The 16,145-nt window shown below is 39.5% G+C and overlaps 1 protein-coding gene across 1 annotated transcript; it reads right to left on the bottom strand.

Moving 5' to 3' along the window:
• Positions 1-14,565: 14,565 nt before the first annotated feature.
• Positions 14,566-15,780, bottom strand: LOC117834134 (probable WRKY transcription factor 62). Its single transcript, XM_034713763.2, has 3 exons — positions 15,327-15,780; positions 15,150-15,254; positions 14,566-15,055 (listed from the first exon to the last, which is right to left on the bottom strand). Exons 1-3 carry the CDS (start codon positions 15,683-15,685, stop codon positions 14,644-14,646), a joined length of 876 nt encoding a protein of 291 aa, XP_034569654.1. The 5' UTR covers positions 15,686-15,780; the 3' UTR covers positions 14,566-14,643.
• Positions 15,781-16,145: the final 365 nt, after the last annotated feature.

Consider the following 16,145-nt stretch of genomic DNA (forward strand, 5'->3'; position numbering starts at 1 on the left):
ATATTGAAAGCATTCGCTAAAAATTTTGGAGTGGTCAATCAGGACATCGCTTGAAGCTGTGTTGCACCAACCTCCGCGTACACGATTTGAATTACAACCTTACCAAGAGCTGTCCCAAGAAACACCGCTATCCATTCAAATCCTAACTCCATGACTCCACCTGCAACCGTGCACCCTTCTCTTCTATCATCACAATCTTTGCCAAATAAAATTAGATTCATCTCCAACCAAACAACAACTGAATCTAACACCATGCTCAAGCTGACTATACACATGATACGGAGAACCTCATAGTCGTTACCAAGTCACATATTGGAATTGCCACGCTAGTATTACTCTTCCATGATCGCTGCCCTGCTACGGCTGACGTCTTACACCGTAGCCTCCTCCAGCAATGTCCAACCAGATCACTCTAGTTGCAAGTACATGCATCCATAATATATACTTCCTTCCAATTCAGTCCATGAAGCTTCTTGACGCCGTTTGATCCACACTTCAGAAACCATGGCCATAAGTCGAATCGATCCGTGCCCTTGCTGGTTTGGAAGCATGCAAACTTCTCCCATGCAAATCCTAATCTCATGCCACTTGATAGGCTTCTGGAGAAGGAGAGGGTCGTCCCGTGATCCCCTTTAGTACCAATCACCAATCGGTACCAAAGGGTACACATTAGTACCGGTTGGTTCCCCCACCCGGTACTAATGTGCCACCGAGCCTTTAGTACCGGGTAAGGGCACCAACCGGTACTAATATGCACCTTTTAGTACCAGTTGGTGCCCCCAACCGGTACTAAATTTCCTCCTATAAATCCGTTTTCTTCTTCCTCCTGCCCGAGCCATTCACCACAGCTTGAGTTTCATCCTATCCATGGTGCCATAGGGGAGGTGCTTGCCGATTGAAGATCATTTCGTGGGGATTTCACTCATTCAAGTATTCTAAAGGTTAGAAACTTCATTCTTCCTTGATATATAGTTAGTATACTAAGTTTTATGCTTTAGAGCTAGAGTAATTTGTGATTTTTAAAATAAGATGGAATGAAGAAATTTTTCATTTATATGCATGTGTTATTTAGAGCTCTTATTTGTGATTTTTAGAATAAGCTACAATTTTTTGGATGCTATGTTTTCGTATTAGTCAAAGAAATTGATATGAGGTTAGAGGAATAATTTCATAGTTTAATACTTTTCAAATATGAGCTAAATGAATTATGGCAAATGTGAACGAGGTAAATTGTTGTACATAGAGATAATAAGATGTAATAGATGTATGTAATTAGTCATTTTTAGAATAAGCTACAATGAAGAAAATTTTCATTTGTATGGTATGTTTTAGCTAAGTAAATTGTGAGGATAATATAGAATTTGTTCATAGTTTAGTCATTTGCAAATATGAGCTAAATAAATTTTGGTACAGTGAGATGGCTTCTGCTGCTGGAGGTAGTGACGATGGTGGGGGCGATCATCATTCTTCTCGTGACAAGGGAAAAACCATAGTTGGCCTTCATGATAAGCGGAAGAAAATGAGCATGTGGGAGAAAGAAACGCTTCATTATTTGCACAGATGTCATGAAGATGTTGTTGCAGCAGGTTAGGAATCTCATTTTTGTGGTCGTTATACTCCACCGCCAGTGTCGGGTGTTTCAATTCCACTTAGTACTACAATTGCAAGAGCCACAAATAAACCACAGGATGTGGCTAGATCTGCAAAACTTTCATCTTCGCTGCCCAAGAATGCTTAAAGTCCTAGATAGTACTTAATGCATGGTTTGTCGTAGTGTATCATGTTGTTTGAGTCTAAAATTTAAATTTGTGTGTTTCTATCTAAACTTTCAGAAACATTTGAATTTGTTGTAGTGTATCATGTTGTTTGGGTCTAAAATTTAAATTTGTGTATTTCTATCTAAACTTTGAGCAACATTTGAGTTTAATGGTATTTATATCATGTTTTTTATATTTCATGTATAATTGTATGGATGATCAGAATATCTTTGGTTCAGTAATACTTTGTACATGAATTGGCAATGGATGTACAATAGAGACAAACGCTCCATGGTGTATATTAATAGCTTGCGTGGTTTTCTTGATCTGGCAGAATCCAACAAATCGTCGTCCGGTTTCATTTGTTGTCCATGCAGAAATTGAAAAAATTAGAAGGATTACTCATACAGAAAGACTATTCACGCACACATATACATTTCTGGATTCATACCTAACTATTTTGTTTGGACCGAGCACGGGAAAGATGAGTTATGATGGAAGATCATGATGAACAAGAAGATGACAACATTCCTAATTAGATTCAAGGACGTTCCTTTGCAGATGCTCCAATGGGCAAGGCTGATGAAGAGATTGGCGAGGCAGAAGGTCCTTATGATGATCTAGGTCAGGTATTGCGAGATGCAAAGTAAGAGTCCACGAATGTGAAGGAGTCAAAACTGTTCGAGCGTATGTTAGATGATCATAAAAAATTGTTGTATCCAGATTGCAAACAAAGGCACAAGAAGTTGGGTACCACACTGGAAATGCTGCAATGGAAGGCAAAAAATGGAGTTTGTGATTAGGGTTTTGATGAGTTAATGAAAATCATAAAGAACATGCTTCCCGAGCGGAACAAATTGCCGTCCTCAACATACGAAGTGAAAAAGGTTGTTTGCCCCATGGGTTTGGAGGTGAAAAAGATACATGCATGTCCTAATGATTGTATTCTCTATCACGGTGAGGAATACAAGAAATTGGAGTCTTGTCATGTGTGTGAAGCGCTGCGTTATAAGATCAGGCGGGATGACCCCGGTGATGTTGAAGGAGAGGCCAGCAAGAAGAAATTTCCTGCGAAGGTAATGTGGTATTTCCTGTAGTACCACGATTGAAGCATTTGTTCAGAAACAAGGCACATGCAAAGTTGATATGTTGGCACAAAGAAGAATGTAAGCAAGATGAAATGATCAGACACCCCACTGATGGGTCTAAGTGGAGAACAGTTGATAGAAAATTTCCCAAGTTTGAAAAGGATGCAAGGAACATACGGTTTGGTTTATGTAAAGATGGATTCAATCCATTCGGTGAGTTCAGTAGTGGTCATAGCACTTGGCCTATGACCTTATGTATGTTCAACCTTCTGTCCTAGGTGTGCATGAAGCAGAAGTTTATTATGATGTCGGTAATTATCCAAGGCCCAAAACAACCTGGCAACGACATTGATGTTTACCTAAGACCGTTGGTTGATGAACTTTTACTATTATGGAAGAAAGAAGGTATACGTATGTGGGATGAGGACAAAAAGGAGACTTTTAATCTACGAGCATTGCTGTTCGTAACCATCAATGATTGGTTGGGCACATGGTAATCTGTCCAGACAATTAAACAAGGGATATCGAGCCTGCATGCACTGTTTAGATGATACTTGCAGCATGTATTTGAAACACTGTAGAAAGGTCGTGTATATGGGCCATCGTCGATTTCTTCTAGCAAAGCACCCATTAAGAAAGAAAGGGAAGCATTTTGAAGGTGAGGAAGAAAACTGTACTAGGCTCGTTCACCATAATGGTAAGTGTGTATTTTCTATGATAAAGGATGTGAGAGTAGTCTTATGCAAGGGCTATGGTAGCCTACCTATTCCGAACGACGAGGATGGACATGCACCCATGTGGAAGTAGAAGTCTATATTTTGGGAGCTACCTTATTGGGAAGTTCTTAAGGTTTGTAATGCAATCGATGTTATGCACCTGATGAAAAATCTTTGTGTGAACGTGCTTAGCTTCCTAGGTACATATGGAAAGGGAAAGGATATAATTGAAGCATGTCGGGACCTGAAACGTATGAAACAACGAGATGGCCTACATCTGGTAAAGAAAGATTATGGACATTACTTGCATCCTGTCAATTACACTATCAGCAAGGAAGAGAAGGAAAGCATGTTTAAGTGCTTGAATAGTATCATGGTCCCATCGGGCTACTACTCGATTATATAGGGAATAATAAATTTTAAAGAGAAGAAATTCATAAAGCTAAAGGTCCATGACTATCACGTTCTGATGACACAATTTCTACCTGTTGCACTAAGGGATATTCTACCAGAGAATGTGAGAATGGCAATCGTGAAGCTATGTGCATTCCTCAACATGATTTCTTAGAAGGCAATCCATCCAAACAATCTACTAAAGCTGCATAATGACGTGGTGCAATGCTTTGTCAGCTTTGAGATAGTCTTTCCTCCTTCTTTCTTTAATATCATGACCCACCATCTAGTCCACCTTGTTGAAGATATTTTTGTTTTTGGTCTTGTATTTCTACATAATATGTTCCCTTTCGAGAGGTTTATGGCATTTCTAAACAAGTATGTTCGTAATCGTGCCCGTCCAGAATGAAGCATCGCAAAGGGATATGAAATGGAGGAGGTCATTGAGTTTTGTGTTGACTTTATTGATGATCTAAGTTCGATTGGAGTCTCTGTATCATGCCATGAGGGGAGACTGAAGGGAAAGGGCACATTAGGGAGGAAAGCTTAGATGGACATCAACAAGGATACATTTCATAAAGCACACTTCAGGGTCCTACAACAATCATCCCTGGTCGCTCCATATATGGAGGAGCATAAGGCTATTGTATGGTCCTCAAACCAAGGGAAGACTGAGGCCTGGATTACACGTCATCACATTGACAATTTTGCCTCTTGGTTGCGGTGACGACTAATGGGTGATGACACGATTGAAGAACAACTAGCATGGTTGGCTAGGAGTCCATCTATCTTAGTTTCGACATTCTAAGGATAGGAGATAAATGGGTACACATTTTATACGAGAGCCCAGGACCAAAAGAGCACAAGCCAAAATAGTGGTGTCTGTAGATGCAATAGCAACATTGAAAAAAATACAAATACTATGGTGTCATTGAGGAGACATGGAAACTGGACTATGGACCTTTGAAAAACCCTCTGTTTCAGTGCCAATGGGTAAAACTTACTGGAGGTGTAACGACAGACAATTATGGGATGATAATAGTGGATCTTGACAAGATTGGATACAGAGACGAACCATTCATTCAAGCCAATGATGTGACTTAAGTTTTCTACGTGAATGACATGTCAAGGAAACCAATAAGGAAGGGTGCTAATAAGTTAGATGACCAGCCAAAGCGCCACATAGTTTTTCCAAGGAAAAGAAAAATCGTTGGAGTTGAGGACAAGACTGACATTTCAGAAGATTATGATCAGTTCGATGATCTTCCTCCATTTTCAGTCGAGGTTGACCCAAGCATCCTATTAGCCAAAGAGGACACTCCATACTTACGTCGCAATCGCAACCAAGGGATGTTCATCAAGGGAAATGTTATTAACGTTCCATTAGATGGTGTTGTGTAATGTATTAGAACCATTATATATGCTGTGTTTTGTGGTTATCAATAAAGGAATAAATAAATGTAATAACGCATTGTAATGATATGTCATGTACGTATCTGCGTTGGGTTTATTAACAATACTATTAGCAAAAATCTCACCCTATTAAGCAAGAACTGATTTTTGCATGGTTAAAATATTAAATATTTCAATTTTTTGTAGAAGCATTCAATATTAAACAATAAATTTATGTACAATTAAACAAAGTACATGATTAAGTCATGGTAAACATGTTAATAACACTACAGACACTATTCTTCTAAATTTTTGCATGATCAAAATATCTATTTTTTGAATTTTAAAGTTAACATAAGTATTATGACAATTATAATCTATTAGTAAGTTAAAATTAATAATTTACTATGTTTGATATTTTACCGCATCTAATATTTTTTAGAGTATATCTAATCAACATCAAACTAAAAAATTATTTTTGTAATTTTTATAAATGCTATTTGATTTACTACGCAATAAATTAATATAATAGTAGTTGTAAAAGAAAGAAAAATAAAAAGATGTTTACGTGGAAAATGAAACGGTAGGATGCAGCCCCTTTAGTACCGGGTCGTTGGTTCACCCCGTACTAAAGGGGTGGATTTCATTTCGTGCGCGCACCCACCTTTGTACCGGGTGGTAGCTACACCCGGTACTAAAGGGGGGCCTTTAGTATCGGGTGTTGCCCCACCCGGTACTAAAGGGCATTCGTAACGGGTGGCTTCGATCGTCGTTGCCACAACACTTAGCACATTTTCTTCCTCCTCCCGAATCCGTCACCCCCCTCGCATGCTGCGTGCCCCCATCACCTCACCTCATCCGCTGCTGCCTCACCTCTTCCGTCGCCCTCCCCCTCGTCACCTCCAATCGCCGCCCACGGCCCGTACGCCCTTGTCGCCACCCCCATCGCCAGCCTTACTACCGCCCCTTATCGCCACCCCCGTCAACCATCACCGCCGCCGGCCTGTACATCGACTGCCGCCCCCAGCCCCTCACCGTGCCACCACCACAGCCGTCCTCCACTCCGCCGCACCGGTTCCTCCCCCAGCTCGCCACCGCCACCGGCCATTCTGTGCGCCGGCTCCTCCTCCGACCCGAATATTTAAAAATAAGTGAAAATTACTTTGACACTTTTAGAAATTACCAAGTAATTTTTCTGATGTAGTCATTTACTGTTACAAAATTCATCAAATAGTTCAATCAATTATAGAAGTGTGCAATTCACTATAAATATTTTTGTAGTAAATTATTATATAAGTGTTTCATTCTTTTTTGTTGTCATTTCCTAGCAATTCACTATAAATAATTTCTTTTATATTATATTAGTCATTTATATTGTAACAATAACAAATTCTATAAGTGTAGTCATTTATTGTTAGTAATTTATTGTTTATTAATTGTATAAGTTCTAGTCATTCTTAGATTAAATCCTACTATTTCTTAGAATAATTCCTTTATATTATATTAGTCATCTATATTGTAACAAATTATATAAGTGTAGTCATTTATTGATTGAAAATTTTATAAGTTCTGGTCATTCTTAGATTAATTCCTTTTATATTATACTAGTTACAATGGAATGATTAGAGGGCGAGCAGACCTGATTGGATGAGGAATACCTATAGAAGATGATTGCTAAAAATGGCACGAACGATCAACAATAGAAGAGGATGATCAGAACCAAACCGACATCTACCTCAACATGTGTGGTGATGGCAATGAGGAGCAACCAATTATCGAGTAAGGCAATGATGGGAAATAAGGCGAGGTATAGCAAGTAATATATATAAATGTGATTTGAATTCTCTACTTATCAAGATTATTGGGAATTAATAGTTCTTTCGTTTTTCAGCCATCTGGATCGAGGAGCAGGCCTAAATGGAAAAGGGGCAAGAAGAAGTTAGAGGGTTGTATCATCACCACAAAAATTGATGAAGATGGTGAACCAATTGCTCCTTCAAATGCTAAGACTAAATGGGTTAATCACATTGGGTTTCTTGTTATAGATAACATCCCAATAAGCTTTCAGAATTGAAAAAGCCCTGAAATCGATGATAACGTCACTTCCACAGGCACGGTCCCCATAAATATGGCCCTTGATCGAGAGAAGGAAATGATATGGGATCAGATAAAAGAAAACTTCACGCTCGAAGGTGTAGATGAAGCAAAAGTGAAAGATTGGAGATTGAAGAAGGGTGCAATTGCTTTTCAGACATACAACAAGAACGTCAACAAAGACTACATGATGAAGGAGCTTACACCTAATTTTGCCAAGCACCCCAAGTTAAGAGATCATTGGGATTCATTTGTGCAGTTCAATCAGTCATAAAAGAGCACTAAGGCAACTCAAACCAACACTAACAATGCTCAGAAGATGGAAGATGACATAACTGCTAGGGGAATAGTACCATAGACTTTTGAATAGCTGGAGCGAGCAAAGAAATGGTATTATGCTCATGGTGGCATGCTCAATCCTGAAGTTGGATCATTTGTGTTCAGCCAAGAATTAAGAGAATGGATACAAGGCTTGTTGACTTAATAAAGGCAAAGGCTAAAGGATCTTTCGTGCCTGATCGAGAGAAGGACGAGCTGACTATGGAACTAGGTAATCCAGAACACCTTGGACATTGTCGAGGCAAAGGAGTACTTCCATGGAAGTTTGCCTTTCATGAGCATATTGATTCATATAGAAGTCGCCAAAGAAGTAAGGCCGAACACGCACAATAGCTGCGAGAGTTGCAAGAACACGTAGCCTTGATAGAGGCAAGAACGGAGGAAGCAATCGACTAGCGTGTGGCTCTAGCTCTTAGCAAACAAGCCAATGAAGATGACTGTCTCAGCGTCGATTCCACGGAAGCCCCAGCTGGAGGATCTTTTGACATATTTGAGGACAACCACCGCCACCCCATGGACGATATCACTGGGAGAGCCCCTTGTGAGCTTGTTACTCCCGTGAAAAATAAGCTCATCGTGATGGCTTATGGTGTGGCTGAACAACCGATACAAGGCCAAACACTTTATGGTGTGGAGATTTCAGCTCGTAGTTACGCCAAAGTTGGGGTGGACCGAGTGATCAACGGTTGTGATGACTTGGAACTGGAGATCCCTGGAGGTGATAGGGAAAAGAATCTAGGAGAAGCCATCCATGGTTGAATTCTACGGCCTAAGCGCTACATAAGGATTACGCAGCCGAATCCCTGACCTTGGGATCGTCTCCTCAAGGCTCAAGGGTAAGATCACCTACGCCATCTGCCAGGGCACCCTCTCCACTACCAAATAGGGATCCTAGCATGAGTCCACCAGCTAACAAGGATTCTAGCATGAGTCAACCTCCCCCTGTTATGAGCAATGCTACACGGGGATAGACGCCATCAGTTCCGCCTACTGTGGCTACGAAGAAGTAGAATAAGGCGAAGGAGAAGCAGCCAGAGCCCAAGAAACCTTGTGATATGACTGGTGCAGAACTTTGCGTGGTAGTGGATACTGAGGTTAAAGCTCACTTCGCAAAAAAAGCCTCTCGTGAAGAGAGATCCACCAGTTGATCAGGATAAACTTTGGGCTTTCATCAGAAGCATGTAGAAAAAGGTAGAGAAACCACCGCTATCTGACTACGACCGACACATAACAAAGGCTTTTCAGAAGAACAAAAGTGGGTCCACTATTACACAGCTCGGAACTGAATCCAACCAATCGATTGCCCTACTCAAGGTGATTTTGGAGTTTGATCAGAACCTACTTCAACTCACCAAAGATACAAATCTTACCCCAACTCAAGTTTAAGGGGAGGATCACATCCCAAATCATACTAGGGCTGCTAAATGGAAATATGAGTTTGGGAAACCGCTTGTGTGACCGTAGTTGGTGGATCATGTTTCAACGAAGATGTACAAATTGCACCAATGGAACATGGAGGCTTCAGCCAATGGTTTATTCGTGCTTGAAGTTTAGATTGGAGATCAACATTATTTCCATGGGGAAGACATTATAAATGTGCCACTGGAGGAACTCTATTACCTTGACAATCAAGACACACTTGACAAATCACTCATTAGTTGCTGGGTTCTGTAAATCTTTAATTTGCTCTAACTTTAAAATTCCCACTCTAGTCATTGTGCGATGTCTTAACTCCTATTTGAGTTTGTATCATGCAGGATGGAGATTCAAACTTATCAAAGGAAAGGAAAATATGACATAGGCTTCATGAACCCCGATGTTGTAAACGAGTCAACTCTAAGAGATAGACCAAATCAGACCTTGAAGAACATAAATAAGTTCCTCGACAACTAACATTACAAGAAGTACATACTTCTACCATACAACTTCAAGTGAGCGTGTTTCCCATCTCTTTTTGTTTTTGAACTAGTAGTTAAACATAAGACTAACTAGCTTTTACTACGCATTATGTACAGCTTCCATTGGATACTCCTTATTGTCATGGTTGATCAAAGCGCACTCTATGTCATGGACTCTTTGAGGAAACCAAGAGATGAATACAAAAACCTCATAGACGTTCTGAACAAAGCATGAGCTCGATTCCATCAACATCACATAGATGAATTCAAGGAGGAACTTGATTTGAAGCCTAAATTCCCGGTATGTGTTGAATTTTCACATCTCATGACACTTCCTTGAACAGAACAAATATTTCATAACTTCTTTTGACACATATATAGTGTTTGCGGATACTACGTATATGAGTTCATCCATGGCATTGTAGGTCTGTCACATGTGCTCGACCATGAATTAAGAGTAGGTATACAAAATTATTAACAATAAATTAGTTCTAATTGTGCAGACCCATTGATCCACTATATAATAACATTTTCCAATGACACAAATGAAGGCAGCACTCCTCTAACCCGAAAAAATCATGGCAATTCAAGAACAACTCTGTGGATTTTTTTGGACAAGGTAGTAAATCCAGTGGGGGGGTTCCATAATGATGGATCAAATCTGCATCACCATCAGGGCTCGAGTTCAGAATAGTTGATCCAAAATGTTGAACTTGGAAAGTTGATGTAATGTAATATTATTCATATATGTGTATGCACATTATGTCTATCTATCTATCTAACTATCTATATATATAATAGTATCTCAAATGCAATATTATATATAAATACAACTTTATATATATTTGTGTATTAGAAATAGTATACATAAAGGAAACAAATACGAAATACTAATATAGTATAAAGAAATAGAAAAAAATGAACAAAAGAAATAGAAAAATAAATAAATTAGTACCATTATTTCAACTGGTACTAAAGGCCCCTCTTTAGTACTGAATAAGCAATACATGTTGCGCAACCGGTACTAAAGGAGGGTTCACAACCGGTACTAATGGGGCTTTCCATAGTAGTGGATGCGCCAGCTAGCACTCCTAGTTCACCTGATGTTGACACTCATTAATATTTTTACCCCTATTTGTCTTCAATAACATCATTATCATTGATTATAAGTGAGAAACAAACCATATTACTGTCATAAAGTTTGTGGTTAGAAGAATGTTCTCTTTTCACAGGAAAAGGACACAAATTGGAGCATCTAAGGACAAAGCCCAAAATCAACAAGCAGCTTAGAAGAAGTGATGATCAACAAGACCAAGAACACGATGTGTAGATGGTCCCAAGGATCATTTGGGCAGATTGGCCCAAATTATTTCATCACCCAATGATGTCCTGATTCGGTATACGATCAATCCTGTATATTGAGGGGTGAAGCACTTGATGATTTGATGGGTTGATCTTGGGATCATGTGAAACCAAGCAAGCATTTAGAAGGGGTCTACAACAAAAAAGATCAAGAAGATCTCCTCGTATCGTGAGGAATTTGACGCCCAGAACCCAGATGCATGTGATTTTGACATTCTAGAAGATCAGAAGACATCTTTGTGGTGAAGGCATGTGAATTATAGGTCAAACGGCCTGGTTCCACTCTAGGCCATTCCTTGCCTAGGATGACATGCTTTTTGTACCACGGCCTCCTTAATGTATAAATGCCCCCCTCCTCGACGGGCACCATCATCTAATTATTTAATTCGTAATAGGAAGAGGGTAAGGTACATGGCCTCCTTAATGTATAAATACCCCATCCTCACCCCCTCTACCCCGCATCACCTCTATTCCACCCTTTCCCCATGCCGGATTTTCTCCTCCTCATAATTCTCTACCTATGTCGCCACCCCACCTATTTCTCATTCGCTCCATCCATGACACTCCCCCTCATTACTCTACCTCTTGCCCCCTGCCAGATCTCCTTGGAGACCAACATATAGAAGCAGCTATGGCTTGTGACACCGAGCACTTGCACCCTACTGACACATCGATGCGGAAAGCAATTGTGGCTGCCATCCTTACTTTGATCGATGTTGTGTTGCTACCATCCCATCTAGGGTGGCATATGATGTCCGAGCCCATGTGGCCACACTGGTGGTGAGCAAAAAGCTGCAGCCAAGTTCTGGGCTTGTGCCGCCTAGGATCGGGACCACCTAGCTCACTGTTGTTGCCTCCCCTTCAACCACGGCCTAAGTCGCCATGGCGTCGATGGAGGTGGCATACTCGGGGCTATTTCAGCTATGTAATCGCCACTTGCATTATCCGAAGATGTATACACTAGCACGATTATGAACAAATTGCTAGTTGTCTAGATTGGCTTATCATTCGCAAAGTTCTCTATAGGCTTTAAATTAATTTAACCTTAGTCTCATTTGTTTGGTTATGTGGACATTACAATGCTAGGTTATGTGGATATTACTATGTTAGGTTATGTAGACTTGATTTCCATATGTTTAGGGTTTGATTGTAGTAGAATACTTGTTATGTGGACTTGATTATTATCTGGTAGGTGAATCCTTGTTTAATCTTAGGTTATGCAGACTTGAATAAGCATTGTTGAATCCATCTGAGGTTATGTGGACTTGATTATGTATTGTTAATCAATCTTAGGTTATTTGGACTTGATTATGTATTGTTTGTCAATCTAAGGTTATATGGACTTGATTATGTATTGTGGAGTCCATCTTATGTTATATGAAATTGATTATGGAGTGTTGAAATAAAGGTTTTGGTTGATAATGACATAACGTTATGCTTATCATTTGATGATATTCTATTGTTATATAGATATGTTGACTATATGATGCTAAATTTGACATTCTTTTGTGATATAGATATGTTGATGATTATGTTTTGAGAACATCCAAATGATGATGTCCGAGAAAATCTAATTTTATTAAACGTGTACCATGTAAGTTTAATAATCAGATTGAATGTATGTTGTGTGTGCAATTTATTTATAACATTGATATAGTATTCAAATATGATGGTAAATAAATATATCTATAAATCTGTTTGAAGAACTGTCAGGGCCTTGTGCTCAAAGCTAACCTATCTAGACAAACACATAACCATACAAGTTAGTCATATCTAGATGGAGAGTTTCGACCACAAGGACCATAGTTCGGAGGAGCTTGCATTTATAGATGATAGCAACCTCAATGAACTGAGGCTACTTGTATGTGAATGTATTGTATATTTAATGGTAGTTGGTGGTTTCTTTTTTTGGAGGGCTTGACATATTGTACAATCCGATCCATAACCCACACCGGTAGTGATTCATTAGAAACCATGTCACAACGTAATTAGTGCTGGTAGCTAGGATACTCTTGTCATGGGTGTTGGCTGAACGCAAGCCGGTTCTCAGTAGTTAGTTATCCATGCCGGTATACACAACCATCGATTTGCAGGCTCCACAACTGGCACAAAAGAGATTTTACAGCTGCATGGATAAGGTGCTTAGTGAAGGAAGAACCACTTCGATGTTTTGACCTACATCAAAGGTATTATCTGTGCAGTCACCTTGCGATGAATAACCTGTCATAGCTTTGTAATTCACGAGTTCAGGTTCAATAGTGATCGATATACCTCCTTTTACGATTTATTCTATTACGAGTATGCCTATTTCAATTTGTGATCGATGTAGATTTCTTGGTATGTTCTTATCATCCTGATGACAAAATTGCATATCTGATCTATGACATTAGTTAGACATGTACCTTGTGTTCGTGCTACTGGAACCTCTGTCATAAAACAATATGTTCACGCTAGGATGTTTTACCTAGTAGGATGGTGTTGGTGTTTATATATGCCAATTCATGAACTGCAAGAGCACATGCATATCAGTTTTAGCACACATGCCTAACAAACAAGTGATTTTGGTTAAAAAAATAATTGATTTGGTCCATACGAGTTAAGGATTCCAAATAAAGCGTTGCATGAACCCTTTACAGGAACAAAGACTGGATCCCAAATAAAGCGTGCCAATATGTTACGAGAATATGGCATGTGCACATACGACAAATTTGTGGCGGCTGTGGGTCAGACACCTAATTTTAATCAGTAATCACCCACATAGTACTAACTAATTCTGAGCTATCTGGCATCATGTGCATGCCACTGATAACATATCCCTTTCCAAAATACTAGCTACTACATTTTCTTACATCTTGAACAAATTGAGCAAGACGATACTGAGCATACCTGTAAACTGTGATAAAAAATGACTCCCACAGCTGCTGAGACAAGTTATTAATTTAACTCTCGATAATGAAATTAAACGATGGCTAATTTTATAGGGAAGAGATCTGTAAGGATGTAAGGCCAAGTTACATACTCCCTCCATCTTATAATACAAGGCATGCAAGTGTTCAAAATTTATCCTCAAATACTAGGCATTGTAGGCACATTTGGATGATTGTTATTTAATTCTTTCTATAATTAACAAGATAAGGATGGCTGATTGTTGGATTATTATTGAAAATAGGTTCCTTATTATCTGCAACGACCATTAACTTAGGGGTACATGCGTCTTTTGCTACTCCTGCTAATATGTTCTAAAATCTGTAGGATGTCTTGTATATCAGGACGGAGGGAGTACCTGACAATAGCCTCGAGCATGTGATATCCAATTCGAAATAACAGTGATAGGAAACTATGTTGTGTAATTAGTATGTTGACCATTTATCCAATGTATATCTAGATACACGACAGCATTCGATCCACAACGATTCACTTCTTGTTTCCAAGCATAGAAGTAAAAAAATGTGTATTCGGACTAAATGATATTTTAGCCCAAAGATAACTTAGTACAATATTAGATAAAACTAGTGATCGTACAAGACTCATCTGATGACATACATGCTTGCAGCAATTAAAATTGTTCATATATCATATTATATATGGCTGCGAATCCTACAAATCAACGCCAGTCCCAATTATCAAAATCCAACTGCACCGACTCAATTGTGTCAAGTTGCCAATCCATGTTTATATTTCTGGGAATAATGTCTCCATAAGTGTCATGAACTACATTACCATCTAAGAATGTTTGGTGGTCATCAGGATGCGAACAGGTTACTGAGACAATGCTGCACTGATTGTTGTTGTAATGCACAAGATCATGGTTTCTGTGGGTGTTTGTTTCACCATTGTCCTTTGGGACTGAAATACCACTATCGTTGCCATTGAAGTTACAGGTATGCCGGCCGTAGTAGATGGCTTTGTACATGATGGAATGATCGCTGGCAGTATTTGTGACGGGATCATACTGCTGCACTGTCTTTGTTGCTTTGCAGCCTTGTTCTTTCCCGTATGTGCATCTGTAGTAGCTCCTGTACCATGTAATTATAATTAACTAATACAACATACTGCATCATTTAATTCCATATATTATTGAGGAACCGCATTTATCATTAATGTGTGTACCTTGGGTATTTTGCACCATTGATCTGCTTCTGCCCATATTTCCTCCATTGGTGGCCATCATAGTGCGGAACGGGTGTCTCAAATGACATAGATTCAGCAACTCTTCTGCTTAATTGCAAATCAGTTTGTGTAAAAGGAATCAATAATAAAGTTTAATCACATGTAAGTGGAAGCAACCTTCTCTTGTTCTGATGATGGTGTTGTGGCCTTGCGCTGTCCTCGATGACATCATTAGAAATCCTTTGTACGGTCTCCTTGTCATCCACCAGCATATCAACAGCTGGGGCATCAGATTGACAATGCAGCAGTTCAGCAATCACCATGCTAGAGCAATCCAGAATGCTCTGAAACATCTGGGATACAAGCTCAGAGTTTTGGTTCATTTCCAGAGCCGGCAACACTATGGCTCGCAGCTGCATCACCAGAGATTGCTCCTTGGAAATCTCCTTCAACACCAACCGGTGGTTGCAAGCATGAGGCAAGTCATCACAAACTGAAGATTTAGGAAGGTACCTGTTGCTGTCGTTGTGCTTCATCTCTTTCCCGCCTCGCCCTATGAAACTGTGAGTACTTGGACCCGGTATCTGAATGAAGCTATTTAAGTACTTTGCTATTAGCGTTGTTAGGACCATATATGCAGTTACCTAATGCCCTAGCTTTATACATACACTGTTTGCACCGCCTCTATATGGGTCCGACAAACATTCATGGCAGCTACTTGTGTAATAGTCGTTCCTGTTTTACTATTAGGTAGGTATGGAGGTGATGGCACCAGGGGTAGTGTAGTGCGTCAGCTAGCTATATCTTGTTTATTTTATCCCACTTCTCTTTCTTTGGAATCCGGATCAGTTCGTCTTGATGAGTATGGGTCGAACCATTGACCTTGAGAATAAGATTATTGAATTTCCACTGTTGGGCAATTCCTCGGAAGAGCATCATTGTTGATGATTTTCTATATTCCATACACTACTACATAAACCATTTAAACCATTTACA

Source organism: Setaria viridis, chromosome 8 (assembly GCF_005286985.2).
Source record: "Setaria viridis chromosome 8, Setaria_viridis_v4.0, whole genome shotgun sequence".
Lineage (NCBI taxonomy): Eukaryota > Viridiplantae > Streptophyta > Magnoliopsida > Poales > Poaceae > Setaria > Setaria viridis.